Source organism: Macaca fascicularis, chromosome 4, assembly GCF_037993035.2.
Source record: "Macaca fascicularis isolate 582-1 chromosome 4, T2T-MFA8v1.1".
NCBI lineage: Eukaryota > Metazoa > Chordata > Mammalia > Primates > Cercopithecidae > Macaca > Macaca fascicularis.
In genome coordinates, this window is record NC_088378.1 from 111312065 (window position 1) to 111327844 (window position 15780).

Below are 15780 nucleotides of genomic sequence, written 5' to 3' on the forward strand. Positions count from 1 at the left end.
GCTTTTGCCACGTTTGTCAAAGATCAGATGGTTGTAGATGTGCGGTCTTATTTCTGAGATCTCTATTCTGTTGCATTGGTCCGTGTGTCTGTTTTTGTACCGGTACCATGCTGTTTTGGTAGCCTTGTAGTATAGTTTGAAGTCAGGTAGTGTGATGCCTCCAGCTTTCTTCTTTTTGCTTAGGGTTGTCTTGGCTTTAGAAGCTCTCTTTTTTGGCTCCATATGAATTTTAAAGTAGTTTTTTCTATTTCTGTGAAGAATATCAGTGGCAGTTTAATGGGAATAGCATTGGATCTATAAATTACTTGGGGCAGTATACCCATTTTCACGATATTGATTCTTCCTATCCATGAGGATGGAATGTTTTCCCATTTACTTGTGTCCTCTCGGATTTCCTTGAGCAGTGGTTTGTCGTTCTCCTTGAAGAAGTCCTTCACATCCCTTGTTAATTGTTTTCCTAGTTATTTTATTCTCTTTGGAGCAGTTGTGAATGGGGGTTCACTCATGCTTTGGCTCTCAGCTTGTCTATTATTAGTGTATAAGAATGCTTGTGATTTTTGCACATTGATTTTGTATCCTGAGACTTTGCTGAAGTTGCTTATCAGCTTAAGAAACTTTTGGGCTGAGACGGTGTTTTCTAGATACAGGAGCATATCACCTGCAAAGAGACAGTTTGACTTGCTCTCTTCCTATCTGAATACCCTTTCTTTCTCTTGCCTCATTTCCCTGGCCAGAACTTCCAATACTGTATTGAATAGGAGTAGTGAGAGAGGCCACACTTGTCTTGTGCCGGTTTTCAAAGGGAATGGTTCTGGCTTTTGCCCATTCAGTATGATGTTGACTAGGAGTTGGTATAAATGGTTAATGGTTCTTACTATTTTGAGGTATGTTCCATCGATGACAGTTTTTAACATGATGGGATATTGAATTTTATCGAAGGCCTTTACTGCATCTATTGAGATAATTGTGTGGCTTTTGTCTTTTGTTCTCTTTATGTGATGCATTATAATATATTTATTGATTTGCATATGTTAAACCCGCCTTGCATCCCAGGGATAAAGCCAACTAGATCGTGGAGGATAAACTTTTTTTTTTGAGGATAAACTTTTTGATGTACTGCTGGATTCAGTTTGCCAGTATTTTATTGAGGATTTTTACATCAATGTTCGTCAGGGATATTGGCCTGAAATTCTTTTTTTCTTGTTTCTCTATTAAATGCTTAATTATCCACTGTGAGTGAACAATCTGTCTTCTTCTGGGACACTGATTGATATAATGGATAAATACAACATTGTTCTCTTGGAAAGATTAAAAATTCACACCTGCATATTAAAAGCTCTAGTATTGCAGTAGATAATGTCTAAGTTAGGCCAGTGTTTGCCAAACTTATTCATGAGACTATTTCTCTAATATATCTAAGAATATCCCTTGAAAATATTTGATTATAAAATTCCTTGCCTTAAAAACCACAAAATGGGCCGGGCACGGTGGCTCACGCCTGTAATCCCAGCACTTTGGGAGGCCAAGGCGGGTGGATCACGAGGTCAGGAGATCGAGACCACCCTGGCTAACACGTTGAAACCCCATCTCTACTTTAAAAAAAAAACCAAAAAAACAAAACTTGGCCGAGCACAGTGGCTCACTCCTGTAATTCTAGCACTTTGGGAGGCCAAGGCAGGCAGATCACTTGAGCTTTGGAGTTTGAGACCAGCCTAGGCAACATGGAGTAACCCCTTTTCTACTAAAAATACAAAAATTAGCCAGGTGTGGTGGTGCATGCCTGTAGTCCCAGCTACTCAGGAGGCTGAGGTAGGAGTATCGCTTGAACCAAGGTGGTTGAAGATGCAGAGAGCCAAGATTGTACCGCTGCACTCCAGCCTGGGTGACAAGTGAGACCCTGTCTCAAAAAAAAAAAAAAAAGTAAATGCAGTACTAACCTAAACACACACACACACAACCAAACTTAATGGTTTATACTCTTGATGACTATTGTCAATCATTGTAAGCATCTAATTGTTCTGTGCTGTGTATGAAATATCGATTTCCTTAAGGTCAATTGAGGTGTATAAGCTTAAAGCTGTTAGTCGTAGTATTGACTTGTTCCAAGTGGCTGTACTTTTTATATTGTTTAGTTTTTATGATTCCAAATTTGTCTCGTATCAGGCTTACAAATGTATCTTAATTGCTACCCACGTGCTTCTCAACTTTAGTGCCTGAATTTCATGACATCTATTTTGGTAGCCTGGAAACTTTAACCCCTTATGTTCAGCATTTCAGTTATGTAAAATGTTGCTGTGCATGTACTCTTTTAAACCCTGAGGTGGAGGTGATTAATTCTGTGTAGTTCTGGCCTTTCAGCACATGATAGAATTGTATTTCTGAGTTAAGGGACATGTATGATTTCTTAGTCAAGCTTTTAATCACCATGTGAGACGCTCTAAATCCCCTTTTGCCTTCTGTCAGTTAGGTTTCTCCTAAAAATACTAAATTGGTCAAGTGTGGTGGCCCATGCCTGTAATCCCAGCTACTTGGGAGGCTGAAGCAGGAGAATCACTTGAACCCGGGAGGTAGAGGTTGCAGTGAGCTGAGATCAGGCCATTATCTCCAGCCTGGGCAACAAGAATGAAACTCCATCTCAAAACAAAAAAACTCATGCATATTTATTTACATAACTGTGTGGTGTAGTGGACAGGCTCAAACACAGGTTTGAATCCCTGACTTCTACCACTTATTAGCTAGTCCCCTAGCTGGAGGCCCAAATCCCTTACTATAAAATTGGGACAACACTGTTGGAAGGGAATCAAATTATAAGAATTACCTGAAAATAAAATCATTAATAAATAGTAGCTATCAATTTAAGTATATTAACTGGTTACTGTGGCAATATATATAATTATAAAGTCACCATCAATCCTTTCATTCATACGTTAACATATATCACTGGTTTAATTCATTGAAGGCAAATACAACTTTTCCCTTACTCTCCTTCCAAGATTCCACTTAGGCTGGTTACCCCAAATGTAATGGAGAAACATTAAGTGTCACTTTTAAACCAGTCTTTAATTTTCAATTCAGGTGTGAGGCACATATATACACACAAACATTAATTTAAGGAAGCAAGAATGTAGAATATAAACATGTACGGCAGACATTACTTCATGTATTTTAAAACTTACTTTGAATTAACTTCATTGTTTACATGTAAAAGAAAAATATTCACTTATACTTCCACTTCCCTTTAAAGTATTCTCAAATTATATTTCTTGAAACTCCAATAGAAAGCATTCTCTCTTAATCATGGCAAGGGGTGGGGTACTTATTGGTGACCAAAATCTAGTGACACCATCTTTCATGTTCTTTGCCATACTCTTAAATGCCTGGCAAACAGTAAATATTTACCAGATGAATATGACATTTAAAAAATAGATTTCAAGAGATTGAGATTCTCTAGCCAAGTTGAGGGACTACATCATTTTGAAGCACTCTAGAAAGGGGATGTGATTAAATGTGACTGCATGCCTGGGCTGGCTGCTTCTAGGTATAGAGCTGTGTTAAGGCGTGGGAATAGGAGAGCAACGCCCTAGGGAAAAGAGGGCACTAGGGGAAACAATGGTTGCAGTGCACTGCAGAATGACCAATGGCACCTACTTCCAGAGTTTTCCTTCAATTAAAAAGAGATGGCATTTTCTTATGATTCAGTAACTGCATTACTTACATCAGCAACATTATGGTTTTTATAGATAAGCCTAGGCAACTAGTCTCTATTTACACCATCCCATCCAAACCCAACTAACAAAATTTTAGAACACCATCAGATAGTTTCTTGCATTCAAGACTTCAACTCATAACTCTTTGAACTCGTATTAGATATCAGGAATCTAAGATGTATTATAGGCATTCCTATAATTAGCCATATTTACAAGATACAAAATATTTGGATAAAAAGCAAATTTCATCACATCGTATAATGTACAGATAAGGTTTATAAAGTAAATTAATTTATTTTTAGCACCATATATACAATCCAAACACTGCAAATTAATTTCTTTTCAAACTCAAAAGATATTTTTCATTAATCATGATGGCACATCCTCTCTCTCAATAAACGCAAATGCTGTTTTATGGGCTGTGTGGTAATAGTTTAACATTTAGTAATTGATGATATAAAATTATTTTCTCATCAAGACTAGGCTGTATTTCCTTTAAAAAAAAAAAAAAAGCTCAGGTTAAACAGCCAAAAATTTGTGATTATCATCACAAATAATATTTAAATAACCAAGGGCCTCCAGAGGCCCCTGTTCTTCCTTTTGCCTGTCTAAAATTCAATGGAATATATTAAGTGTTAAACTGGTATGAAGAGGTGGAACTAAATTCTTTGAAACACAAGGTAGAATATCACTTTTTACTTAAACTTGGAGTCCTTTACATTTATAACTGCTATTCAAAAAAAATTAGACAAAGACATCTAGATTTAGATTAACATGAACTATCAAAGGGATTATTTTGGATCATTAAAGGAAACTTAACAGTAAGCCTTCATGTACCAAATACTAACATTTAAATTAATTTCAAAATCTATAAAGGTATGTAATTATTAATTTGCAAAGGAGAAAACTGAGGCTCAGAAGTTGCACAAAACCATGGAACTAGTAGAACTGAGCTTTAGAAACCAAGGCTGTCCTCCTCTACTATACATTATTTCTCCTCAGTACACAATAATAAATTGGTTCAAAATTATCTAGACCTTTAAAAAGTATATAATGGAAAGTGCTTTTAGTATTAAAACAGTTTTCATGAATGACCCTAACAAATTTTGTCTAAAAGCTTACTAAAATGCTGACATCATTTATAATCCTTCATTTATTTGTAAAAAGATGAGGACACACATTAAGTGAAGTGCAATTCATTTGTTTTCTACAAAATAAGTTAATTTTAAGCAAAACAATCTCAATGATGATAAATGCATGTCATTATTTATTTAGATGTTTCAGCTCTCGCACTAAGTTTTTACAAGCTGGTGAACACTGACAAAATTATTTCTCCCACAGAACTATAACCACACATCCCCAGACAGTATAAATATATGGTTGAACTAACATTAATACACATCACCATTTTATCAATTACATAATAAAACAAATTATCAAGTATCCAAATATTAAGTTACACAGCTCAAAAGGCATATAAAATATTAGATGTCTGCTCAATTCATTAGCAGAAACCCATTTCTTTTTTTGCAAGAGAGGTTGGGAAGGAAAAAAAAAAAATCACACTTTCAAACAAAAATAAGTTGGTAAACACGCTTCTGATAAGTATGGAAAAAAAATTACAAGAATTTAAGGAAGTTTATGATTACAATAACAAAGCATCTCTACCTTTTAAAAAAATATTTTACTAAATTAAAGAGCATATTCTACATGTTCTGCACAAGACAAAGGCAACATTTTGCTAAAAATAATTAATAGCCCCCTCCCATTCTTTTCTCAGGCCCTCCCTGTTAAGTTGCACCTCAGAGTGCAAACATTAAATTAATGTAAGGCTTTTTTGTCTGAAGACATTAAAGACATGTGCTTCTGTACAATGTAGATTTTCAAAATGGAGGTTTTTTTAATAACAGCACAAAGTGAGATTTATAGAAACATATTAAATAATCACTGTAAGACTTGGTAAAAAAAAAAAAAAAAAAAAAAAATCAATGGTTAAGCAAACCTGATGTATACCGGTATGAATGTGGGAGATGTAAACATAAAGTGAGCAGGCAAATAACCATGTAGGCCCTACTTTCAATGTTTGAAATGAGTGAAAGAATAAACCACATAAGGTCTAGAGTGTTCATAGTTCCTGGGATTTTAGTTCTGTATGGTACTAAAAATATACAAGTATTGTGCTGGGTATTTTGGCACCTAATCTTCCTAAATTTCTTATGTATTGATAAGATTCTGGCATGGGAATAGATTTAAACAAGTCATAACTCAATACTCCATGATTTTGGGAAAGGTCAATTGATACAAATGACAAGCACATTTTATACGCTGACAGCAAGAATCTTTTGCCAAGTATCCAAATAGGTTGACTATAACCCAAATACAGAGGTTGCCAAATCTGTCTAGCTTGTGGCCTGGTAAAACTGCCTTTCAATACTCCTATGGAAGCTTCATTAGACTTACTAAGCCAACATGTTGGCTAATATGTATAACAAATTAGACCCTATCTCAAGTTCCACTTCCAATAGCATTAGGCACCCCAATTTTATTGAATGCAACAGTTGTTTCTATGACCGTTGGAATCTTTGAAACGCAGCCGCATTTTAGGACGATACTTCTCCAAATACAAAAGTTGCTTGCTGTTAAAAGCTCCACGCCGCTTTCTGGGAGGGAGAAAAAAAAAAAAATGAAAGAAGGCAAAAGCCCCCTACAGTAATATTTAGTGTCTTATGGACAACCATCACCTTTCTTGTGGCAATTTATCTTTTGATTAATTAGGCTGTGACCTGATGCAGAAATGAATATGAACAGGCACATCAGTGCAAATGGAAAATATCATAAAAAGTTAATTTTCCATATATCTTCTTTTGAGTATTAGTTATAATAGTCAACTCACAAATCCATTTATATGTAAGTCCAAGAAAAGACAAAACTAATTTATAGTGAAGTCAGAAGTTGCCTCTGGTAGCAGTGAAGATGACTACAAAAGCCACAAAAGCATATTCTAGAGCACTCAAAATATTCTGTGTTGTATTGGATGGTTAATTTGACTGTTATTGTCAACTGGTCTCCTTTAGAGACCTGTGCATTTTATTGTCTCTTTAATTATATCTTAATTATACCTCAATAAAAATACAAAATAATAACCAACATATTCAATCAAGTATTTAAAGCAAAACAATAATTCAAAAACTCTTGTTGGATTAGAATCTTAATAATATGAGCATCTGCATGAAATGCAAAAAAGAATGTAGTATCTTGATTTCCTGGTTTTAATACTATCTCAAAAAAAATCATGATTTGATGGGCTATTACTCACTGACATTCAATAAGGAAATGAAAAGAGAATCCATTACTTACTGTCTTATGAATTGTACTGCATCTTCGTATTTCATTCCACCTTCAATCAATGCTAGGGCAACAAGTACTGGAGCTCTGGTAAGGCGAGAATTTTGATAAATACTTTTTTCAAATTCAAATCTTCATAAATTTATTTCTCCAAACACTCCCCAACTCAGAAGTATCATTATCTACCACCCTTCCTGTTCAAGTAATACCTATGACAAACGTTGACTTTATATTTAAAAAATTATAAGGATGTTTCAAGTTTCTGTATTTTCATTATCAACCCAGACTTTTACCTAGAATCAAATTGATAAATTCATTTACCTCCCAAGGCCTGCAACGCAATGAACAGCAATACAACAACCAGGTTCTTCACGAAACTTAATTTTTACAAGACTTAACCAGTCATCGACAATCTGGTTGGATGGTGGTGCGCCATCATCAAAAGGCCAATCCTAAGTCAAAAGAATATTTAAATATTAAAAATTAAATATCTAAAATAGATCATTAATATAAACACTGTAGTAATAATCCTAAATTTCTAACATGCAAATGTTTTCAAAAGCATTCTCATTGTTATGTTTAATCACATCTTACTAAACCTTGTTGTCTACCAAATGTGACTAAATGCTCAATCTTTACAAAAATGTTTCACAAGTTCAAATCCTTGCTTAGCTTTTCACCTTTATTTAGAAATTACGATTCTGCACAACAATATAATTTTTTAAATAGCTTTCTGAGGTCTATTTATGACTTAAATAGATATTTGAATTTACTATTTAAATAAACTTTTGTAGCACAGCACCATAAAAACATAGGAACTGTTAAATACTTACAAGAACATGGATACCTTCTTTCTCCACAAGAGTAGTGTCGTAAGTTGCTTCACACACTCTTACTATTGTGGTAACTCCATACTTCTTAAGTTCCTGGATAAAACATACATTAAACTAATCTTAATGGCTAACCACATCACCATTACTCAACATTTTATATTCTGATCATCTCTGATCAGTAAGTATGCTGGTTAACAGAAAATCATTTAAATAATGAGATAATCTATTTATGTTTAACACAAAAGCAAATTTTGTTTTAAATGACAATGCTAGAATGTAAAAAGAAAAGTTCTAAATACCATACATATTTTTAATAAACTGGAGTTTTCTTTTTTTTTTTTTAAATGGTGTGCCCCCTTCATACATTGAAGTTGTTTATAGTTATGGTAATACCAGATTGGGATGAAACATTAACTAAAAGGGGCTAGCAGCAATGCAGACAAAGGTAAATATAACTAAAGGCATTATTTATAACTAATTGAGTAATCTGACTTGACTCAATTATACTCACTTCTTAAACTTTACTCATTTGAAATACATAGAATGAAGTCTTAAATACAGTAAAAAAGCCCACATACCATTTAAAACTACAGGCTTCAAAATGCATTATTACTAATTATAACTCTCCTGACATTACACACACACACACGTATATATATAGTAACAAAAATTATATATATATACATAAATAAAATATATGGTAATAAAAATTAAAGTACCATTAAAGTATTTCCCAGCCAGGCGTGGGGGCTCACACCTATAATCCCAGCACTTTGAGAGGATGAGGTGGGTGGATCACCTGAGGTCAGGAGTTTGAGACCAGCCTGGCCAACATGGTGAAACTCCGTCTAAAAATACAAAACTTAGCTGGGCAAAGTGGCGCACGCCTGTAGTCCCCCCACCCCCCCACCAGCTACTCAGGAGGCTGAGGCAGGAGAATTGCTTAAACCCGGGAGGCAGAGGTTGCAGTGAACCAAGATCACGCCACTGCACTGCAGCCTGAGTGACAGAACGAAACTCTGTCTCAAAAAAAAAAAAAAGTATTTCCATATGTTCTGAGAGGCCTATTTGCTGTTTCTTAACAACTGTAGGTATTTATAAAGTAAAACGTGTGCACATCCTGATATATTATTCAGCATTCAATTCCTTTCTCCTAGTAAAGAGGCAGGTAGAGTTTTGGCTACATAGCTACCATTAGGAAGGAACAGAATTTGTAGTTGAGGGATTCTAAGCATCAAATGGGGTCCAAGACCAACCAACTTTGATTTATGGCATTAGTCATTAAGTTAAGCAGATATATAAAAAAATCCATAAATGGCAACCTTTCCCATGCAAATTTCTTGCAAGATAAGTAAGAGTTATACTGTTTTACTGTCCACATATCAATTTAAGCAAACTCAGGTGCAAGAATTATTAACTCAAGCACATGCCCTTCTCAAAATGTATAAATATATCTCTAACCTATAGAAGACACTGACATTTATTTCTGGGAACTGGAATTGTAGGTATACCATCTCATATTTTCCAAAGTACTATTTATTTTGTTAGCTATAAGCTCCACTATTATATTGCAATCAATTTAAGCTACTAAAACATATCAAATCTTACCTCTATAAATTTGTTTAAGGTCGCATTGGTTGGATTGTGTGTAATAAGAAATCTCATGTTCTTGTATGTGACTTCCACAGGAGCTGGGCGGTTCATTCGAGCCATGTTAATTTAGTTAAAAAACACTCAATAGGGTTATGAAATAACTAAAAAAAAAAATCGAATACAGAAATGATGCAAAGAAACTGAAGTCTACTTCAATATACTCCACTTGAAATTCTCAGTGCTTGAGTATGAAGTTGTAAGTAATGATAAATGAAATGAACCTCCTAACAAGAAGCAGCAATTCTTCAATCCAGTAATACTGAGGCCAACAGAAAAGAAGTGCACTGAGGTTTACCCCATCCAGGTCAGAACTCTTGTAAAATGCTCTGTGGATTTCAATTCAACACTTCTGTGTCCAGGATAACCACTCTTATGGGGGCTTCTTGGTGGAGTAGTAATCAGTTTCTACAGTTCACTTGTCTGCATAGAGGTCGTGCTGTGCCTGGCAGTAATCTCCACTGCCCTTCAGAAACTCCATAAATGTGTGACCAAGAACACCACAGAATTGCTGTTTAAAACAAAAAGACAGAAAGAAAGACAGAATAAGTTATTTTCCAATTCAAAAGAAATATATTAGGGTTTTACACTATTTAAGTACACAACTATCTAAAGCAGGGCCTGAGCCACTTCATCAACTTTTACTTGAATCGCAAAATTCAAGGGGTGAGTACAGATTAAATCAATCAGCATAAAACAAGCAGTCAGATAGATTAAACTGAAATCCATGATCTATTACTAAGATTCCTCAGAAAAGAAAAAAAAAGCCCATTGTTACATTTTTGTGAAATTCATATACATACTCTCATATATACATATTCATATATATTCTATCTATATAGTTATATTCTTTCTCTATATCTATATATAACATATAATTATGATTCTATTAATTATTCCTTTTGATAGTTGTTTTCTTTACTTTGTAATTACATACATAACTTTGTTTTTTCCAACTAACGAAAACATTTTTACACATTAATACAAACTCCAGATAACTCTGAAGTTATTAGTCTTGCGTAATTTACTTAACTCATAAACTGAAACATCTTAAGTTCCTTTCCAACTTTATGCTTTTATATCCTTTTCTTAGACTGATTTAAGTGTGTCTATATTTAGAATCTCATTTTATCCTTAACAATCTGTTATCATTCCCATTAAACTGAAGACGAGGAAAATGAGTCTCTGAAAATCAACTTGTTATATGAAATATAAGAATGTATGCTTATGAATTTAAAAAGGAACTCTCATTTATAACTATAAAGAAAATATTCATAATTTTAATAGTGTTCTTTTTTTTTTTTTTTTTTTTCAGACGGAGTCTCACTCTGTCGCCCAAGCTGGAGTGCAGTGGCCGGATCTCAGCTCACTGCAAGCTCCGCCTCCCGGGTTCATGCCATTCTCCTGCCTCAGCCTCCCGAGTAGCTGGGACTACAGGCACCCGCCACCGCGCCCGGCTAGTTTTTTGCATTTTTTAGTAGAGACGGGGTTTCACTGTGTGAGCCAGGATGGTCTCGATCTCCTGACCTCGTGATCCGCCTGTCTCGGCCTCCCAAAGTGCTGGGATTACAGGCTTGAGCCACCGCGCCCGGCCAATAGTGTTCTTTTGTATTTTAAAACCAAAATGTCACACATACAACTCAAAACTGAAATCCAACTCAGAGAAGGGGGACAAAGGGATGTTGAAGGTGGAAGTGGTAGGTCTCAAAGTAAAGTAACTATTGTAACCAATAAATATAAACAAATATGAATGTATTTATATTTTCTCTAAGTTCCCCCTTAAGAACTAAATCATTTTACGCGGCCGGGCGCGGTGGCTCAAGCCTGTAATCCCAGCACTTTGGGAGGCCGAGACGGGCGGATCACGAGGTCAGGAGATCGAGACCATCCTGGCTAACACGGTGAAACCCCGTCTCTACTAAGAAATACAAAAAATAGCCGGGCGAGGTGGCAGCGCCTGTAGTCCCAGCTACTCGGGAGGCTGAGGCCGGAGAATGGCGTGAACCCGGGAGGCGGAGCTTGCAGTGAGCTGAGATCCGGCCACTGCACTCCAGCCTGGGCTACAGAGCGAGACTCCGTCTCAAAAAAAAAAAAAAAAAAAAAAATCATTTTATGCCAATATCAAACATTAAACCAATAGTCACAGGATACTTTTAAAATATGTACATGGAAGACACTGATGTTAATAATTAGTCTTCTTCCAAATAGTTTATAAAGTACCCGTGTACTTGGGAGTAAAGAGGGCTCTAAGGAAAGCATTAATAACAGGTTAACAAGAGCAGTAATTCATAGCCACTTCCTAAAGCATTTCATGTATACGCTCATCACCAAAAAAGTTTTAACAAAAGGTTCCATTAGTTTCTACGCTTAAATGTAAGCATTTGAAGTCTTAAAATTCAAACGATCTGCTCCCATTTCCATTTTACACCTTTAAATAGTCCCATGCTATAGTTTCTAGAACTTTGCTAAATTTTAAGAATAATTCTTATGATGATTACTGCAGAAAACATCAAGTCAAAAACCGAGTCTACTTTTCTGGTAAAACACAGAAATAGCATTAACGGTCATTTATCAAAAGGTCCCATAAGAAAGGTAACTTTCATTATCACAAGTTTATTCAAACAAGCCCTCAGAGGTTACTCCCCCTACTTGGTCAGCTGGGTTAAAAAATTAAGTGTTTAAATTACAAAGACATCACAGTTACAGTGAATAGAGACTGTAGCAATCCGAAAGTAATTTCATTATACTTTCACCCCAAGTTCTAAATACTATCTCTGTAGAATAAAGTGTATTCTGACACTTTCCCAAAGACATACAATGATCTTTAAAAGCTTTATAATGACTTAACACAGTATTCTAATTTCCAGGTATTACTTCTCAATTAAAAGCTGATTTGAGACAGTATTTCACACCACTATTTCCCTATTTAACAGCTAAACTCCTGTTGGCTACAACCTAGTCGGGCCATATCCCTTCATGTAAGTAAGCACTTTGATCAGGAAGCAGAGAAAGCACTATATTAAGAATTCCTTTCCTGAACTGGTTATTTTTACTGAGTGGAGCCACCTAGTGGCTGGGGGGACTCGTCTGTTAAAGCAGTGGTGACGACCCATAGCTTTCTGTTCCGCCCAAGACACTCCTCCATTCCCAATATCCTACCCACAGGAAAAACTATCCATGATGGGGATTTTTTCCCTCCCACATATCAGTTGCATTATAATCACAATCGTATACAAGAGGGGAGAGGAGGAAAGAGCAATCTCTGTGCAGAAGCTTAAGTCACTATTATACTGCAGAGTCAAGCCAATTAATGTGTATAACTCTTTTGCCAAATAATTCCTTGAATAGTCTGTTCCACATCTACTTAGGTCTTAGGGCACCTAGGAAAGCATGCGTAAAATGCTGCTCACTCTTGGGAATGATCTAGTTTTCAACTGACTAACAGGAAGCACCGCCTCAGGATCTGGATGTCGAGCAGGTCAACGGTTCCAATCGTAGTGCAAATCACTTAATACTCGTGGACTGGTAGGGGGCTCCGCGGCCAGAAGATAAAAAACCCTCAGAATTCTGGCTGTGGTTGGCTACTGCTGCCACAAACCAACAGGAGGCAACAACATATTACACCACAGAGTTCAGGAACAGTTCTAAACAGTCCCCGATTAAAAGGCGCCATCCAGGGCCCTTCCAAAATTGGCAGGGGAAACGTATGCTGGTGCCCGGACGGGAAGTCCTTCGCGTCAGTGTAACTAACAGTAGCCCTGTCAGTTTCCAAGACGCTCCGACCCAGGCCATTTCTCCACGACTGGCCCAGAGAAAGGACAAGACTAGACTTGTTCCCATTATCACGAGCCCGAGGTGGGGCGATAAATCCGGAACAGCTCGAATTACCAGGTGGAGCCTGGGAGGAGGGCGGGGCGGAGGGCCGAAGTTCTCACCTAGTAGAACCCCTCTCTGGCCCGGGCAGGGGTGCAACTCGCGGAATGCCCCCGAGGGCCGCCGCCCCGCGCACGCGGCTGTGTGCGCCCGAGCACGCCCGCTGCGCCCCCTCTCTGCGCCGCAATCACGGGTTCGCGCCGCGCCTTCAGTCAGGCGCGGGCGCCGAGGCCATTTTGTCTGAGGCTCGGGTCCCGGCCGTCGAGCACAGGAGTGCAGCTGCACCCAGTGGCTGTCCCGCGCCCACCCCGGAGCTCCGAGAAGCTCTGGGACCAGATCGTTACCACCCGTGCCAGGCTGTCCCGCCTACCCCACGCCCGCCCGGATCTGGAGGCGAACCCGCCACCGCCGCGCCCTCCCCGTATCCGGCTCCGCAGTGACACGCGCAACCCTCGCCCCACCCCGGGCCACGTCTCCCGCTCCCAGTACAGCCACTCTCCTCCGGCCGAACAAAGAGGCCCCGGGACGCCGCGGAGCCTGCCATGCCCGGACGGGTCGCACCAGACCAAAGGGCCAAGGGCGGAGGCGGCGGTCACAAAGCGGCTTTTGTGCCACCCACCCGACCCGCTGCGGAAGCCGAAATTACCTCCGGCCGCCGCGCAAGCCGGACCGCGCCGCCCCCGTCGCCCCGGGCTCGGGAGGGACTCAAAAGCCTGTGCCTCCGGCGGTCAACCGCCACCCTGCAGCCCCGAGGGGCCCGGCGTCTGCCTCCGCACAGCCGGCCGCAATCGGCCGGCCACAGGGCAGTAACCAGCCCGCTCCCACCCGGGACCCACCGGAACTGCAACCCGGGGCAACCTGGAGGAGACGCCGGGCTCCGAACAAAGGCGACAGCAGGGATAGGGGGGCCAGTCGTGGATTCCCAACCCGAGAGGCGACGATGCGACGGCTACTCACAGGAATATGTTTACTCATTGAAGATTGTGGCCTAATCATACAGCCGGTCCCGAGGCGGCGGCGACACAGGCGGTGGTGGCGGCTGCAGGGCAGGAGGCGGCGGTGGTCGTGGCGGAGCGGCGGTGGCGGCGATGCAGGCGGCGGCGGGGGCACCAGACTCTACCATGCAGTGAGCGGCTCGGAGCGGAGCGCGTAGCCGAGCCGGCCCGCAGCCGAAGGAGCCAATACACGCGCCGAGGCGCCCTTGCGTCACAAGCCCTCCCCTTTATAACCGGTGCGACGTGCAACCCTCCAGCCACCAATCGCGGCCTGGAACCACGGGCCGGGAGACCACAGGCGGGGGCGGAGACCCGCCCCCCGCGGACGTCACTCCGCGGCGGCCGCCGCCGGTGTGAACCGGTTGATGAATGGCTAAGCGCCGAACCGGAGCATCCCCCGGGCGGGGGAGGGAAGGGGCTGCCGGGAGGACTCCGGGATGCAGGAAGCCTGAGATTAAGAATGGGTGGGAGCGAGAGAGATTCCGATCTATCGACTGGAAGGACTCTTGCTGCAAACCACGTTTCTCATAATTAAAACCATCCAGGAGTGCACACATGTCACATGAGGAGACTCGAAGTTTGCCTGAATGGTAAAATGCAATCCCTCTAGGGCTGGAACCGCGTCTCAGTGTCGACCCTATTTTCTACTGCCTTAACCACGGTCATCTTTGCCAGTGGTTTACCTTGGCACCTGGGCCCCGAGTACATTCGTCATCAAATAATATTTATGTCGCACGACCGCTGTACCCGGTGACTCAACACCTTGCATGCCACGGCCTTAGGCTTGGTCAAGATGAAGCGTCCCTGGGGGCGCTTTCAAGCGGGGAGAAACTTACCTTCGCAAAACTTAATGCTATAGAAGATGGGGAGAGTATCTTTTGATGTAGACGAAGCCCTGTGCTCCCTATATTCTTTTTCTGATCACGCCTCTATACTACGTACGCGTGCAACTGCAGTTGGCTCAATTGTGGCATTTCGAAATCACATGCATCCTTTGTACTGCTGCTCACTTGATATGTTGTCTCAGATAATGAAAGGTTAGGAAGTGCTTAAAGAAAGTGTTTTGAGAAATTAAGAATCTTCGGCTTTGTCAAACACTGATGTAATTATTTGCGTCAAAGCTAAAGCTCTTCTTTATGTTCGTTTTTTTATGTTCGTTTTCAGTCCTCTTTTACTGACTTCATTATTTAAGCCCCTAAGAAGTAAAGTCTTATCGCAGTTCTGTGCCATACAAGGGCAACTCTGTTACTTATAATCTGAAAACCCTTTCTCCTCAGCTCTGGGGAAGGAGTAAACAGGATCTTTACCTGCTTTTGAAGAACTCAGTTTTCCACTAACACTGAAGCCTTTGTTTGTTATTTTCACTGAGTATGAGAT

General features: G+C 39.8%; 2 protein-coding genes across 3 annotated transcripts; both read right to left on the reverse strand.

The window, feature by feature from the left end:
* Nucleotides 1-3041: 3041 nt before the first annotated feature.
* PTP4A1 (protein tyrosine phosphatase 4A1) lies at nt 3042-9760 on the reverse strand. 2 transcript variants are annotated; one of them, XM_074037717.1, is made up of 5 exons: nt 9494-9760; nt 7886-7978; nt 7374-7504; nt 7065-7139; nt 3042-6363 (listed from the first exon to the last, which is right to left on the reverse strand). In XM_074037717.1, the coding sequence occupies exons 1-5, from the start codon at nt 9596-9598 to the stop codon at nt 6213-6215; spliced, it is 555 nt and encodes a 184-aa protein (XP_073893818.1). In that variant the 5' UTR covers nt 9599-9760; the 3' UTR covers nt 3042-6212. The 2 variants fall into 2 exon arrangements, with proteins under 2 accessions (XP_073893818.1, XP_005552683.1); XM_005552626.5 differs by having other exon boundaries at nt 3042-6367.
* Nucleotides 9503-14536, reverse strand: LOC135970605 (uncharacterized). The gene is made up of 2 exons (XM_065543893.2): nt 14366-14536; nt 9503-10046 (listed from the first exon to the last, which is right to left on the reverse strand). Exons 1-2 carry the CDS (start codon nt 14402-14404, stop codon nt 9951-9953), a joined length of 135 nt encoding a protein of 44 aa, XP_065399965.1. The 5' UTR covers nt 14405-14536; the 3' UTR covers nt 9503-9950.
* Nucleotides 14537-15780: the final 1244 nt, after the last annotated feature.